At 59.5% G+C, this 14,346-nt stretch overlaps 2 protein-coding genes and 1 pseudogene across 16 annotated transcripts in view; 2 read left to right on the top strand and 1 right to left on the bottom strand.

Annotated features, from left to right (window-relative positions):
- The window catches only part of TSC2 (TSC complex subunit 2), a 37,095-nt gene extending 32,103 nt beyond the window's left edge, over positions 1 to 4,992 (top strand). For all 10 annotated transcript variants that reach the window (XM_036309219.1, XM_036309216.1, XM_036309218.1 and 7 more), the window contains 9 exons: positions 79 to 572; positions 822 to 897; positions 1,157 to 1,243; positions 2,220 to 2,406; positions 2,720 to 2,859; positions 4,089 to 4,167; positions 4,238 to 4,329; positions 4,416 to 4,514; positions 4,649 to 4,992. In XM_036309219.1, the coding sequence (XP_036165112.1) occupies positions 79 to 572; positions 822 to 897; positions 1,157 to 1,243; positions 2,220 to 2,406; positions 2,720 to 2,859; positions 4,089 to 4,167; positions 4,238 to 4,329; positions 4,416 to 4,514; positions 4,649 to 4,813 (1,419 nt within the window). In that variant the 3' untranslated portion in view covers positions 4,814 to 4,992. The remainder of the gene's footprint in view (positions 1 to 78; positions 573 to 821; positions 898 to 1,156; positions 1,244 to 2,219; positions 2,407 to 2,719; positions 2,860 to 4,088; positions 4,168 to 4,237; positions 4,330 to 4,415; positions 4,515 to 4,648) is intronic.
- A 6-nt stretch (positions 4,993 to 4,998) lies between these two features.
- PKD1 (polycystin 1, transient receptor potential channel interacting) overlaps positions 4,999 to 14,346 on the bottom strand; it is a 50,942-nt gene continuing 41,594 nt past the window's right edge. For 3 of the 6 annotated variants that reach the window (XM_036309207.1, XM_036309208.1, XM_036309209.1), the window contains exons 35-46: positions 10,575 to 10,693; positions 10,293 to 10,495; positions 10,025 to 10,219; positions 9,482 to 9,621; positions 8,967 to 9,079; positions 8,573 to 8,720; positions 8,337 to 8,462; positions 7,922 to 8,096; positions 7,199 to 7,489; positions 6,989 to 7,123; positions 6,613 to 6,915; positions 4,999 to 6,524 (exon numbers count right to left, since the gene is read on the bottom strand). In XM_036309207.1, coding sequence (XP_036165100.1) covers positions 6,057 to 6,524; positions 6,613 to 6,915; positions 6,989 to 7,123; positions 7,199 to 7,489; positions 7,922 to 8,096; positions 8,337 to 8,462; positions 8,573 to 8,720; positions 8,967 to 9,079; positions 9,482 to 9,621; positions 10,025 to 10,219; positions 10,293 to 10,495; positions 10,575 to 10,693 — 2,416 coding nt within the window. In that variant the 3' untranslated portion in view covers positions 4,999 to 6,056. Of the gene's footprint in view, positions 6,525 to 6,612; positions 6,916 to 6,988; positions 7,124 to 7,198; positions 7,490 to 7,921; positions 8,097 to 8,336; positions 8,463 to 8,572; positions 8,721 to 8,966; positions 9,080 to 9,481; positions 9,622 to 10,024; positions 10,220 to 10,292; positions 10,496 to 10,574; positions 10,694 to 11,066; positions 11,182 to 14,346 lie in introns of those variants that run through there. The other 3 variants (XM_036309211.1, XM_036309212.1, XR_004967550.1) reach the window with 3 other exon arrangements.
- LOC118656218 lies at positions 11,518 to 12,414 on the top strand (annotated as a pseudogene).

Below are 14,346 nucleotides of genomic sequence, written 5' to 3'. Positions count from 1 at the left end.
TGGGGCCTCATTGCCTCCAGGTAAACCCCACGGGGGCTCAGTGACAATGAATGCTTTCTTGGGATACGTTCTTTCCAGTCATCTTCAACCTCTAGCCAGGAGGAGAAGTCATTCCACGCAGAGGAGCTGTCTGCTGGGGGAATCCCCATCGAGCGGGCTGTCTCCTCCGAGGCAGCCCGGCCCTCCGTGGACCTCTCCTTCCAGCCCTCACAGCCCCTGAGCAAGTCCAGCTCCTCACCTGAACTGCAGACCCTGCAGGACATCCTCGGGGACCCTGGGAACAAGGCTGATGTTGGCCGGCTGAGCCCTGAGGCTAAGGCTCGGTCACAGTCAGGGATCCTCGATGGGGAAGGCACTGCCTGGTCAGCCCCAGGCGAAGCCAGCCGGGGCCCCTCCCATGCCGAGGGTCCCATGCCTTCCAGCTGTCCCCGCTCCCCCAGTGGCCTGCGGCCCCGAGGCTACACCATCTCCGATTCCGCCCCCTCACGCAGGGGCAAGAGGGTGGAGAGGGACTCCTTCAAAAGCAGAGCAGGAGCCGCCAATGCCGAGAAGGTGCCAGGGATCAATCCCAGGTGAGCCGCACCCTCTGGGCTGGAGCCCCCGGACAGTCTCGGGTAACGTGGCATCTAATTGCTTGGGTAGAAAAGGCTGGGGTCCAGGTCTGCATATCCTCTGTTCTGGCTGTTCAGAGTCACAGGAGAGGGCAGTCCTTGGGCCGTGGGCACAGGCCCGGCTGCTCTGTGTGTGCTGATTGCACTGCCAGGACCTCGATCTGGGACCTGCAGTGCCACGCTCAGCCCTCATCATCTTTCCCTCTGCAGCTTTGTGTTCCTACAGCTCTACCATTCGCCTTTCTTTGGTGACGAGTCCAACAAGCCAATCCTTTTGCCCAATGAGGTGGGCATGCCTTTTCTCCCCTTCAGGGGTTCCCTGGAGCCGGGGTCAGGGCACAGTGGGATGTCCAGCTCTGGGTAGAGGTGGCCTTAACCCAGGCTTGCAGAGGGCTGCAGCCTCCGCTCCCTGTGGCAGCCTGTGGTGATCTACCTGGGTGGGGTGAGCCCTCCCTTGGCAGGCATCTGGCTGAGCCTGGCTAGGCAGGGCGGGTGGCAGGGGACAAGCCACTGCCCTGGACTCAGACCAGGCTCTGTGGCTATAGTCTTTCGAGCGGTCAGTGCAGCTCCTCGACCAGATCCCATCATATGACACGCACAAGATTGCCGTCCTGTACGTGGGAGAAGGCCAGGTGAGGCTGCTGGGATGGCAGGACCTGGCCTGAGTGCCAGGCAGAGCTGGGCGGCCTTCCTGCTTGGGTTGGGGGTTGGGAGTATGGACCTTGGTCCTCCACAGAGCTGTTACCGTGTAAGTTGCTAGAGTATGAAGTGGTTGTTGAGCTCCATGCCAGGTACTATTCTGATGTGAGGACCCAGGAGTGAGAAAGGTCAGTGTGTGAGCACATGTACCCCAGAGGGTGCTGAGGACTGGAGGAGGAGGGGAGGTCCCAGGAGCCTGACTGTGAGCAGGGTGCTGCTCTCGTCAGAGATCCAAGGGAGGTGACACTGAGCAGAGATGTGAGGGAGATAGTACGTGTGCAGGTGTGTGTGGGAGCATCCATGTAGGAAAAGCCCATGCAAAGGCCCTGGGGAGGGGCACGCCCTGTGTAATTGAGGGTTGGCAGTGAGTGAGCACTGGGCAGGGGCTGGAGGTGGAGGTGGGGAGCTAATGGGGAGGGGCCAATCAGCGAGAGCCTCATGGGTCGCTATAAGGCTGCATTTCTATTCCCAGTGAGGTGGGAGGGTCTTGGATGGCTTTGAGTCAAGGGCTTGCTATGTCTCAACCGAAACCGCAAAAGCATCCTCTGGTTGCCGAGTGGAGAAGTGGGGTAGTGACAGTCCAAGTGAGAGAGGGGCAGGTCTGAGGAGTAGTCAGTGGGTGCTGAGGAATGCTAGGGTTCTGGGTGTGTTTTGACAGTTGAGCTGACTACATTTGCTGGCAGACTAATTATGAGAGAAGGGGGAAGTCCAGGATGTCACCTGGGCAACTGTTGGGATGAAGTTACCTTGCCCTGAGTCCGGGTTGATGACAGAAGTGGGGGTCTTTGCCAAGCCACACCATTCACCCCGCCCCAACCACCCCTGGCTCCCAGCAACCCCCTGGGGCCCTTGGGAGCTGTGCTCGGGGGGCAGCTTGGGAGAGGTGCCACCACGCTTCTCTCTCTACAGAGCAATAGTGAGCTCGCCATCCTGTCCAACGAGCATGGCTCCTACAGGTACACGGAGTTCCTGACAGGCCTGGGCAAGCTCATCGAGCTCAAGGACTGTCAGCCGGACAAGGTGTACCTAGGCGGCCTGGACGTGTGTGGCGAGGACGGCCAGTTTACCTACTGCTGGCATGATGACATCATGCAAGGTGTGAGCCGTCCTGTGGCATGTGTCCTCCCAGCCTCCTTCCTATTGGCCTGTCCTCCGGGGAGCAGGGGAGGTGTCCAAGGGCCTGAGGGCATCAGCCTGAGCACCGAGGCAGCAGTTGGGTTGCAGCTCTGCTTCCAGAAGCTCTGCCCTCAGGGGGAGGAGCCAAGCTGCTGGCCAGGCACCAGAGACGTGGCTCCTGCAGGCGCCCAGAGCTTCTGCTCCTGCCGAGAGGCATAGAGGCCCCACTGCCCCTGGCCGGCACCCTGCCTGGCCTGGGCCAGGCCCATGCAGCTTCCCCCTCTCCCTCACAGCTGTCTTCCACATTGCCACCCTGATGCCCACCAAGGACGTGGACAAGCACCGCTGTGACAAGAAGCGCCACCTGGGCAACGACTTTGTGTCCATTGTCTACAATGACTCTGGCGAGGACTTCAAGCTGGGTACCATCAAAGTGAGCAAGGGGCTTTCAGGGCAGGTGGGCATGAATCTGGGTCCCTGGGCACCCTAGCTGGGGGCCACATCTCTGGGGAAGTGCCCACTGGCACATGTTGAATAGAAGCAGTGAGTGCCACTGAGATCAGTGTGGTGACCAGCAGCAGCACTGACTTGCTTTGGTGTCCCCCACTGCCAGCCGGGGTGGCCAGGTTCCCCCTGAGCCTGTGTCCTTCTCTGTAATGAGGATGACAACCCTGCCAGTTTCTTCTGAGCCTGTGGCACATGGCGGTGGTTTTGTGAGAAATAACTGGATGCACATGTGCTTAGCAGGGTGCGTGCATGTAGCAGGTGCTTAGTGTGCGCATAATGCTGTGAGCCCTGTTCCCTTGCTACCTCCTGTCATTGCAGAGTGGTGGGGGTGGGGATAGGTCCTGGATTCCCTCCCCTTTTCATGTGCTTGGGCTCGAGGTCCTAAGGGGAGGAGGTGGGCTCAGTCTTGGCAACTTGTCAGAGTGGGGACATGGAAGACAGCTAAGGCCAAGCAGGGTGGGGAGCCCAGCGCAGCCCGTGTCTGAGGTGCTGGTGCTCAGAGGGGTTCAGATTTCTTCTCAATGCAACGGGAAGCTTTGGAGGTTACTGAACACAGGCTCTGGGCAGACCCAGTGGAGGGCAGGAGTGCCCATAGGGAGGCTGGTTGGTTCTCCTTTGCTGCAAAGCTGGGAGCCCAGGGAGTGCCAAGGCGTGGGTGGTGAGGCTGCCCCGTGAGGTGAGTGTGCGGTACTGGGATGTGCTGGCTGGTGAGGCTCTTGGGAGCTGTCAGTGTGTGGAGGGCATCTGAGCCAGGGGCTGGGAGCCTGCAGAGCTACACGTGCTGCTTTCAGTTGACAATGAGGCAGTTTTCAGCTGGGTGGCAGCAAGTGCCCTGGACAGTGGTGTGTGTGTGTATGTGTGTGGAGGGGGAGGGGGTGGACAGGGAGGGACTCTGTGACTGTTTTAAGATTTTGACTGTGAATTTAAACTTTGGCAAATTCATATGCTGGGATCCTGGTGTGGAGAAGTTGGGTTTTAGAACATAAGGCAGCCGAGAGGACATACACCAGCCCCAGTCCCCAGGCTGGATAGGAGGGAGTGTGCAAAAACAGCAGTGGCATCAGCGAGCATCTAGCACTGACGAGCCGCTGCCCTTCATGAGGAAGGGGCAGAACGTGGCCTCGGTGTGGGGTGACCCTGCTTCTGTCTGAGCAGGGCCAGTTCAACTTCGTCCATGTGATCATCACCCCCCTGGACTACGAGTGCAACCTGGTGTCGCTGCAGTGCAGGAAAGGTGAGGCCTGGGGCCTGGTGGGGAGGCTTTCGGGGTCCTGAGCCCCATGTGAGTGCTGTGTTTCCCCCAGACATGGAGGGCCTTGTGGACACCAGCGTGGCCAAGATTGTGTCTGACCGCAACCTGCCCTTCGTGGCCCGCCAGATGGCCCTACATGCAAATGTGAGCAGAGGCGGCATCTTGGGCAGGTGGTACAGGCCATAGGTCCCACCCATAGAGGACTCACCACTCTGCCCACCCTGCCCCAGATGGCCTCACAGGTGCACCACAGCCGCTCCAACCCCACCGACATCTATCCCTCCAAGTGGATCGCCAGGCTCCGCCACATCAAGAGGCTCCGCCACCGGGTAGGGAGGATGGGCACCTGGTTGCAGAGGTTCCCCCAGACAGTGGTGGCTGGCCAGGGTGGGCACCAATATCCACCTGGGAGAAAACATGTGCTGCCCTCTGGGCTTGCTGCCAACACCTCCTCTCTCCTCAGATCCGTGAGGAAGCCCACTACTCGAACCCCAGCCTGCCCCTGATGCACCCCACGGGCCATGCCAAAGCCCCAGCGCAGGCCCCCGCCGAGCCCATGCCCACCTATGAGACAGGCCAGCGGAAGCGCCTCATCTCCTCCGTGGATGACTTCACAGAGTTTGTGTGAGGCTGCAGCTGGGGCAGTGCCTGGTCCTGGGGGAGCTCACGACGCTGAGGACATGCCCAGGGCTCCTTGCAGCTGCCCTGCTAGACTCCCTGCCCCCCTACAAGGCATTGGGCAGCATTTATTTGTGCAAATGAATAAAGTGGTTGTGTGCCCACTGGCCCTCAATGCTCGGACAGACACAGGTAGCAGTCAGCCAACTCGTTTATTTGACTTTGTCTGTTGGGGGGAGGAGAAGAGGGGCAGGATCAAGGCTGAAGCTTTGGCCATGTCCACAGAGTTAAGGGGGCCCATCAGGTTGTTTTCAAGGCCTCCCCCCTTCAGGAAAGCCTCACACAATTGTTTGCACACTCCCCTGCCCCAGCCCCAGGAGCCAGCCCCAGGGAGGGGTCTTTCCCCCACAGTAGTGCTGTTCCTGATTCAGACCCGACACCAGCAGGCCTGGGCCCTGCCTCTCACTGCCTGGCCTTGGGCAGGGCAGCAAGGCCATGGTGGTGATAAGAACTACCTAGGGAGTAGCCGTGCCCTCAAACAAAAGCCCCAGCACCTGCCCAAGGCCAGACTCAGAAACAAGCAGCAGCTGTCACTTCCTTGGCTCTGGCCATGTGGGGACATGTCTAAGGGAAGGAGGCCAGCTCTGCAGTCCCAGCTCCCCCTCCATGCAGGCAACAGTGGGCACCAGGCCATTGCAGCCACCAGGCCCCTTGGCCCTAGTGAAAAATAGCGACGTACAAAAATATATACATTTTTAACCCCATATAAATTACTGACAATAGACACATAGATGGCAGCTGGAAGTAAGTGCACTCAGCAGGGGACAGGAGAGGTAATAATTTAGGGGGAGGATAAGGGGTGCAGGTTCCCTCCCCACAGCCAGGATCCTTAGCAAGGGGGAAATGTCTGCCCAGGAGGTGGGGCCGGGCACAGCCCGCTGTACCTGAGGACTTGGGAAATAAATTAGTATCTCAAAGGCCGGGCACTTGGTCCAATACTGCTGTGTCCTCCCACAGGGGGCTGGAGAGGGGACCCTGGGTCCTGACTGGCCACTTGGCCTCTTTAAAGTGCTGAAGCCCACAGAGAGACAAGTGCTGCCCGCTCTATGGGGGAGCTGCATGCAGCTGTTCTGCCTGGCCCTAGACCTTGAGGGCGGCAGAAAGTAATACTGAGCATTATCTCCTGGGCCCAAGGGGCTGGAGTGAAGCCACAGGCCACCCCGGGGAAAGGCATGAGCTCAGGTCCCTGGGGACTAAGTGCTGCTGGGGTGGACCTTGTTCTTGGCCCGTAAGGAAGCCCTGCTGGGGCTTGTAGTCAGGCCGATGCCTCGACTGGCCCGGGCAAGGCGGCCGGGCAGGGCTGACTGCAGGCCTGTGGAGGAGCCAGGGGCAGGTAAGGCTGGGGACCGGCTGGTTCTTTGGCCATGCAGGCTCTGCAGCCTTCGCTCCAGCTGGTAGACGTCCTCTGTGGCCTGGTTGAGTCGGTCAAACTGGGCAAGTAGGGCCTCGAACACGGCTTGGAGGCGGGAGGGCTCGGGTTCCACCCGTGGCCCTGGCCTGCCTAGGCCCACACCCAGCCCATCCAGCTGGCTAGAAGAGGTTGAGAGACGGGAGGCATCGGAGTCCCCGGTAGGCGGGGGCACATCTGGGGACGACTTGGAGCCCCTGGATGAGCGGGAGGGCAGTGGCTCCATCCCTTCGAAGCGGACTTTGTGGCGGAACTGGGGGCGGCACAGGGGCTCGGTTAGTCCGGCTGCGCCCTGGTGAGCCCAGGGCGCATCCCTCTCCCCCCCACTGGGCCGTACCCACCTCCTTGACCTTGCTGAAGCCCATCCAGAGGCGCAGTCGGCGCAGTAACAATTCTACCATCTCGTAGTCCTGTGGCTCCCAAGCCGGGCGGTAGAGCTCCCCCCGAAGAGTATGGTACCGCCACCGGAGGAGGACTGCCCCCAGCCTCAGAGCACCCCACAGTCGCAGGGCCCAGAGCCCCGTGCACAGCACAGGGGACAGGCGCCAGGACTCAGGGCACAGGGCTGGCCAACCAGCCCTGGGGCACACCACCAAGAGGGCCTGGGCCGCACTCTTCAGTGAGTCCACGCAAGAGGATACCAGCTAGGGGAAAGGTGGCATGAGTCAGGGGTGCATCCCGGGCTAAGCCTCCCCCTAGAGCCCCACCATCACCTACCAGAACAGCCAGCTGAGCATAGGCCACCGCGAGCGTCACCAGGCCTAAGGCTGCCCCCAGGAGCTCCGGCAGGGCCCGGCACAGCGTCTTGCCGAAAACCGACCACTGACGCACGAAGCGCAGCTGCTGGGTGGCCTGTGGGCAAGGGGCGTCAGCCGACCAACCCTGGCCCCGCCTGCCCACCCCCATGCCCGCTGGTCCAGCCCTCACCTTGACCAAGAGCAGGAAAAGCAGCGAGGCGGCCAGACCACGGGCCGCAGCGCTCAGCTGCGCCACCTGCTCAAAGCTGGTGAAGCGGCGCGGGCGGCGGCGCACGAAGCGCGTCCACTGGCGGTCGGCAGCGCCCAGCTGGGCCAGGCGCAGGAGGGCGGCGGCAGCCGTCAGTGCCACCAGCAGCCACCGCGCCCAGGCCCCCGGCCGCGCCAAGCGCACACGCCCCTCCCTGCGCCAGGCACGCGTCTCCGCCACCGAGAAGTACAGTGCGAACAGCAACAGGCTCACCTGCGGAGGGGGCCGCGGCGGGGCAGGACCTGAGTGGGCGGTGTCAGGGTGCGCTGGGGGCGGGGCTGGGTGAGGGTGTGGGCGGGTTGGGCTGCGCTGGGGGCGGGGCTGGGTGAGGGTGTGGGCGGGTTGGGCTGTGCTGGGGGCGGGGCTGGGATGAAGGTGTGGGCGGGTTGGGCTGTGCTGGGGGCGGGGCTGGGATAAGGGTGTGGGCGGGTTGGGCTGTGCTGGGGGCAGGGCTGGGTGAGGGTGTGGGTCGTGTCAGGGTGAGCTGGGGGCGGGGCTGGGTGAGGTTGTGGGCGGTGTCAGGGTGCGCTGGGGGCGGGGCTGGGTGAGGGTGTGGGCGGTGTCAGGGTGCGCTGGGGGCAGGGCTGGGGTGAGGGTAGGGGCGGGTTGGGCTGTGCTGGGGGCGGGGCCAGGGGCGGAGCTTACCGTGGTGAGCAGAGGCAATGAGAGGCCTGCGCTCAGACGCCGAAGCGCAAACGGACGGACGCTGAGGGAGGCCACAGCGTGTCCCGCCACGGGGAACTCGAGGCGCAGTGTGACGGCGGCGTGCAGTCCCACGGCCGGGCTGTAGCGTGTGAGCTCCACGAACACTGCGCGGCTCCTTCTCAGACGGCAGGGGTGAGGAACAGGACAAGGGAGGGGTGAGAGGGCAGGAACCTGAGGCAGGGCCTCTGGTGTCCTGGGGTGGGGGTGGGGATGTGTGGGCTGGGGAGGAGGTGCAGTGACTGATCTGGAGCGACAAAGCTGGGGAGTGGGAGTAAACTGGGATCTCTGATGAGGGGACCACCCAGGGTTGAGTGGGCGGCGGCAGAGCGAGGCAGCCTATCTCATGAGCGCCTACCTGTTGTCGATCCAGTTGTGCAGCTGCAGAAAGCCCAGCTGCTCGCGGCTCTCCTCCAGGCTCAGCCCCAGCTCCTGCACGTAGCCCCCACTGTCGTACACAGAGCAGTAGCCCCAGTACCAGACGCTGCAAGTGAGGGGCAGTGTGAGACAGCCCAGCCCTGCAGCAACCTGGGAGCCATGCTGGCTGGGATGAGGGGCTCCTCTGGAGAACACCCTGGTCCCTCCTGTGCTCACCCCAGCGCGTCTGGCGCAGAGTAGGCCCACATCTCAGAGCCGTTATGGGCAGCACTCCCCCAGCCAATGCCATAGTCGCTGGTACTGAAGCCACCTGAAGCTGCTGAGCACGTGTGCGCCCCTGAGTCTGGCCGGTCTGGGCAGAGAGCTGAAATCAGAGGGCGGGCATTGAGCATGACCCAAACAGGATAGCTTACTGTTGACCAGCTCCACATGCTCTCCCCTGAAACCCTCCCAGTAACCTGAAGATAGATGTCCTGGTCTCACTGACTGATAAGGAAAATGAATCAGGGAGAGGGTAAAGTCATACAGCTAGGGAGTTGAATCAAAACCCTCCCAAAGGCTTCTCTTTGGAAACGAGCAGGGACAAGTGCCAGGGCGGCCCCCAGCTCACCTTCCTTCAGCCGCACCTGCCGCAACCGTGGGGGCCCCAGCTCTGGGCTGGACTGGTTCCCATGGACGTAGGGGAGCAGCACATGGGACATCCACGGCCAGAACTCATCAGACCTGCCCGCACCAGAAACAAGTCACATGCTTCGCCTCTCAGCTCCCCATGCTGCCAGGGGTCAGAGGTCCAGGGAGCACAACTACTGCAAGCCTGGCCCAGCCCAGAGAGGCTGTCAGTGCACCAGAGGGGATGAGGCATAACCTTGGCCTATTGTCATTTGGGGACAGATAACTCTTATGGGCTGTCCTGGGTGCCGTAGCATGTTCAGCAGTATCTCTGGTCACTACCCATTGCCAGCAGCACCCACTCCAGTCCTGATAACCAAAAATGTGTCAAGATCCTTCCCAATGTCCCTTGGGGGCTGAGCTTGACCAAGGGCAGGATCACAGTGAACCCTGGTTGGCATCAGCACCACCCTGGCCCAGCAAACAGATGTGTACATGCGTCCAGAGTGTCCGTACCGGGTGATGGCCAGGAAGGCCTGGCTATCTAGCTCCTGCCTGATGGCACTTTGCAGGCGGTAGGCATGGCTGTGGCACGAGGCGTCCCCATAGTTGGCCAGCAGTGTCACCAGCAGGAAGAGCATGTACACCAGGAGGCTCTGGGGGACAGGGACAGCCTCGTGTCAGCCAATCCCAGCCCAGCTGCCATAACAGGGCGAGGTTCTGAGCAGCCAACTGCCCACGGCCAGGGCGCCCAGCACTGAGAAGGGCAGCACAGACACCCCACCTGGGGGCAGACATGTGATCCACGGAAGGCCAGGGAAGCCACACCTAGGGCCCTGCCAGAACAGGCAGAAGCAGGCACTGGAAGTGGGTACAAGGGGCAGAGCAAGGACTAGGGGCATCAGGAGTTGGGGTGAAGGGAGGGAGACGGACCCAGGCTGCAGAGCCCTAGGGCCTTCTTTGGAGAGGAAGGGGTACATGTGAGGTTTTTGAGAAGAGGCTGCACTGGCCAAGAGGTATAGAGGGTGGGCAGGCACTGGCCACGACAGCCTGACTCACCCGCAGCATTTTGTGTAGCCTCTTGACTTTTCGGGCTTCCTCCTTTGCCAGAAAGAGCGCAAAGCCGTGTGGGGGCCGCACACGGGGCACACGCTCACTCACAGGTGTCACCGCAGGGCTCTCCACCAGGGTGTCATCCTCGTCAGGGTGCAGCCGCTTGGCCACCAGGGAGAAGTACAGGGCTTCCAGCAGAACCTGAGCCAGGGGTGGCATCAGAGAGGCCCACGCGTGCCAGAGGCTGGCAGCCTGGCCCCCGCATCCCACTCACCTTGAGCGGCTCCCAGCCGAGGAACGAGGCCAGGAAGCTGGAGCTGCTTGAGAGGAGCCACATGACACTCACTCCAGGGGGGAAGTTGGCGCCGACCCACCCCGAGACTCCCACGGCCACAGCCACCAGCAGCAGGCTGAGCCCATGGGCCAGGGGTGCACACCAGGCCGGCAGCAGTCGCTTCCGCAGGCCCTCCACCAGCCCTGGGGAGGCAGAGACAGGTGGGTGACCGGGGGCCCAGAGGGAGGGCAGGGAGGGGCATCCTGGGGACACAGAGCGCACCTGTCCTGGCGAGCTTTGCTGACGGGGGCTGCTCCCACATCAGGCCTGGGCTGGGGAGGCCGCTCTCCCCCCGTCTCTGCAGCATCAGCATCTCCGTCTTCTCCCCAGGAGCGCTGGACCTGAGGCACAGGAGGGGAGCAGCGGACGCTCACCTGGCAGCCCACACACTGCCCACCTCCTCTGAGGCCGTTCCTTGAGCCTCGCTCCCGCCTCCAGGTCCTGGCAGCCTGTCTCTCACCCCCTCACTTCCTGCTTACTTGTCGATCTTGCCCCATAACTCTCTGTAACCTGTGCCACCTCTCTCCTGTCCTGCCACCACTCCAGCAGCCATCGCCTTTACAGCAGCGTCCCCCTGCCCGCTCTTCACACCAGCAAACTACGACTGGCTTCCAGTGAGCACTGCCCATGCCTCGGGCCTTCCTCCTCAGCCTCCCGCTGCACACGGTGCACAGAGAGCCCTGTGCTCGTGAACCTTTGTAACCTAAGACTAACTTTTGAACGAGGACGTATGTTTTACAAATTCCAATAGCACACAGCACTCCATGGGACCCACACACTGCGTGTCTCTCATGGCGCCACCGGCCTTCCCAGCGCCAGAGCTGCTACCCTGGAGAGAGAATGAGAGGAAATGGGGAGAAAGAAGAAAGCGGGGAAAGGGAAGCAGGACCGGGGCAGGCACTTACCGAGCAGGCAGTGCACACACTCAGGGTGATGTCTGCACAGCTGTGCCCTGACTACAGAAACAGAAGAGAACAGGCCCCACGATCTCAGAACCTGCCTGCCACTGAGCTACCCTGAATATTTCTAGTTTATGCATCTCCTAGGGCAGTGGTCGGCAAACTCATTAGTCAACAGAGCCAAATATCAACAGTACCACGATTGAAATTTCTTTTGAGAGCCAAATTTTTTAAACTTAAACTATATAGGTAGGTACATTGTTATTAACTTAATTAGGGTACTCCTAAGGCTTAGGAAGAGCCACACTGAAGAGGCCAAAGAGCCGCGTGTGGCTCGCGAGCCGCAGTTTGCCGACCACGGTCCTAGAGGATCAAAGGCAACATTGTCCAGAGGAGTGGGCGATCACAGAGGATAGCAGTGCCAAATTCTCCTTGAAACTGACTTTTCTGATTATAAAAGTAGCATAAACTATTTGTAGAAAGTAGGTTAATAAATAGAGAACAGAAAAGACAAGGTGGAGAGACAGGGAGTAGACATGTCCCACATGAAGTGTGAGGACCAGGAGCCACAGCCGTTGGAGGAGAGCAAGGAGCAGCAGCAGGACAAGGAGGCCGCCAAGAGGAAGCTGGTGGGGCAGCCAGAAGTGGGGTTTCTAGCCCTCCTGTTGCCGCCTCCAGGGCCAGTCGCCCGCTGATGGTGACGGATGGGAAGCCAGGACCCTGCTTTTCCTCTCTGGGCCTGAGCATCAGGATCCTGAAGGAGAGGGCCCCGGAGCTGATCGCAAACATGGACCAGAGCAGGCAGCACCATGCGCTCACGACCAACTTCAGGCACAGCCTCAAGACCAAGGTTTGGACCTGACAGAGCAGCTGGAGGAGCGGATGCATCAGCTTTATAATTACAAGATCACTCAGGAAAGGTTTCAAGACTTCACCCAGAAAAGGGCCAAGAGCAGCCATTTGGAAACAGAACTCAGACACTGTGCCACACTGTGGAGACCATGTACAGACCTGTGTGTCCAGGTAGAGCTCCTGCTTTGGAAGAAAACAAGCCCATGAAGACGGTGAATGCTGACAGCTTCTGAGTCACCTCTCAATGACGGACACCCCTCGGAAGGCTCCGAGGCCACCACTCCAGCCACTTAGAAAGCTGTTTGTACAGTTCTACAGTGATCTCAGTGCGCGCACACACACACACACACACACACACACACACACACACTCCCCCCACACCCCCCACACCACACACACACACCCCACACCACACACACACACACACACACACACACACACACACACACCCCCCACACCCCCCACACCCCCCCCCACACACACACTCCCCACACCCCACACCCCCCCCACACACACACACACCCCACACAAAGGCAGCGAGTCCAGCCACCGCCATGGGCCCAGCTGTGGTGTCCCCAACATGTGGCAAATTTACCCTACCCCAGCCCTGTTCAGTTCATTAAACATTTGAATTTCGAAAGAGAACAGATACTTAATATCCGCATTTCCATCATGACAGGAGCAGTATTGTTATAGTTATTTCTAATCCCTTTTCTATATGTTCATGTTTATATTTCACATGTGTGTATAAACATGTATCAAATCATATAGTGGATACAGCATAGCATACACACAAATTTACATTCAACTCTAAGCCGCATGACAGCAAAGACTATGTTTGCTGCTGGAAAGCATTCACCGATTCCTTCAGTCACCCAACAAGTATGTTGATCCCCTAGAAATATAGGCACTATTCCAAGCACTGAGTGAAAAGAACAAAGTGCATAAACTTACAATGTGCACATAGTAGTGGGGGAAGCAAACATTAAGCATGAACACTGCTTACTGTATGGGAAGCAGGGGAGGGGACCGAGGCCTACCTGTGTGTGTGTGTGTGTGTGTGTGTGTGTGTGCGCACACGCATGTGCACACGTGCATGGGTCCATGTTATTGCACCTTACTGTCTTTGCTTAAGGCAGAAAGGAAGGTTCTGGTTAGGCAGCTTTGCGTGAAGACCTGAAGGAAGTAGACCATGAAGCTCTTGTCTTGGGGAGGAGCAGGCTAGGCAGAGGGAGCAGCAGAAACAAAAGATGGAGGCGGAAGAGTGAGGGCTGTTGTAGCCGAAAGGAAGTGGGTAACAGAGGGAAGGTGTGGAACCTGGCTGGGTACGGCTGTGAGGCATGTGAGGAGTGCACCCAGTCCTGGTGGGCACCTCCAAGTTGCCCCGATGACATTTCCCTCCTGGCATGACACCCCTACGTAGTTTCCTCCCAGGGAGAAGCCAAGACATTGTGGAATGACAGTGTGTGACTAACGAGGCTGACCATCGAGGGAGCTGACCATCCACTCTGGGGCACTGGCCGCCACGCTGTGAGGACGCCTGAGCAGCTCAATGGTGTGGTCCAGACGGAGAAGCTGAGGCCTCCCACCAACAGCCAGCACCAAGATGCCCGTCATCTGAGCTGTTTTAAGCCCGGAATTTTGGGGCAACCCATTATGCAGCCATAGCTAACCAGTGCCTGAGGAAGGCTGTGACAGGGCCTGCCTCACGGAGCAGACTCTCTGGTTTCGATGGAGCACTCTGCTAAGGTGGCCCTGGAATGGACCAGGCAGAAGATGACGCCTGGATGGAAGGGACACGGGCAGATGGAGAGAAGATTGTGTAGGGAAGGATGCAGAAAGGAGTCAAGGATGAAGCTACAATTTTTGGCTGGGGTGGCAACGTCTCAGGGGGGAAATAAATGCTCAGTGCATGTTGTTAAGTCTGTACTGCACACTAACTATCCACAAGGAGAAGCTGTGGGCAGACAGTCGGTGTCTGAACAGGGATCCGCAGGGGGTGTGCTGCTGCAGGTATTCGGTTGTTTGGGGTGGTCAGCTTATAATTACTACCCTAGAATCTCCCTATGTTACAGTTTTTAATCAACTGGCATTTCTTCATAAAAATGCCATCATGTCATGGTTATCTGTCTTCATAAAATGATTGGAGAAACTTTCCCTTTTTCTCTGTGTTCTGGGACAATTTGTGCATCTCAGTAATTTTTGGTTGCTTGAAATTAAAAGAGTTAAAGGAATATAAATAT

Source organism: Myotis myotis, unplaced genomic scaffold (assembly GCF_014108235.1).
Source record: "Myotis myotis isolate mMyoMyo1 unplaced genomic scaffold, mMyoMyo1.p scaffold_m19_p_5, whole genome shotgun sequence".
In the NCBI taxonomy this organism is placed as follows: domain Eukaryota; kingdom Metazoa; phylum Chordata; class Mammalia; order Chiroptera; family Vespertilionidae; genus Myotis; species Myotis myotis.
Note: the sequence above shows the minus strand (reverse complement) of the source record. Positions and strands in the feature narration are given on the sequence as shown.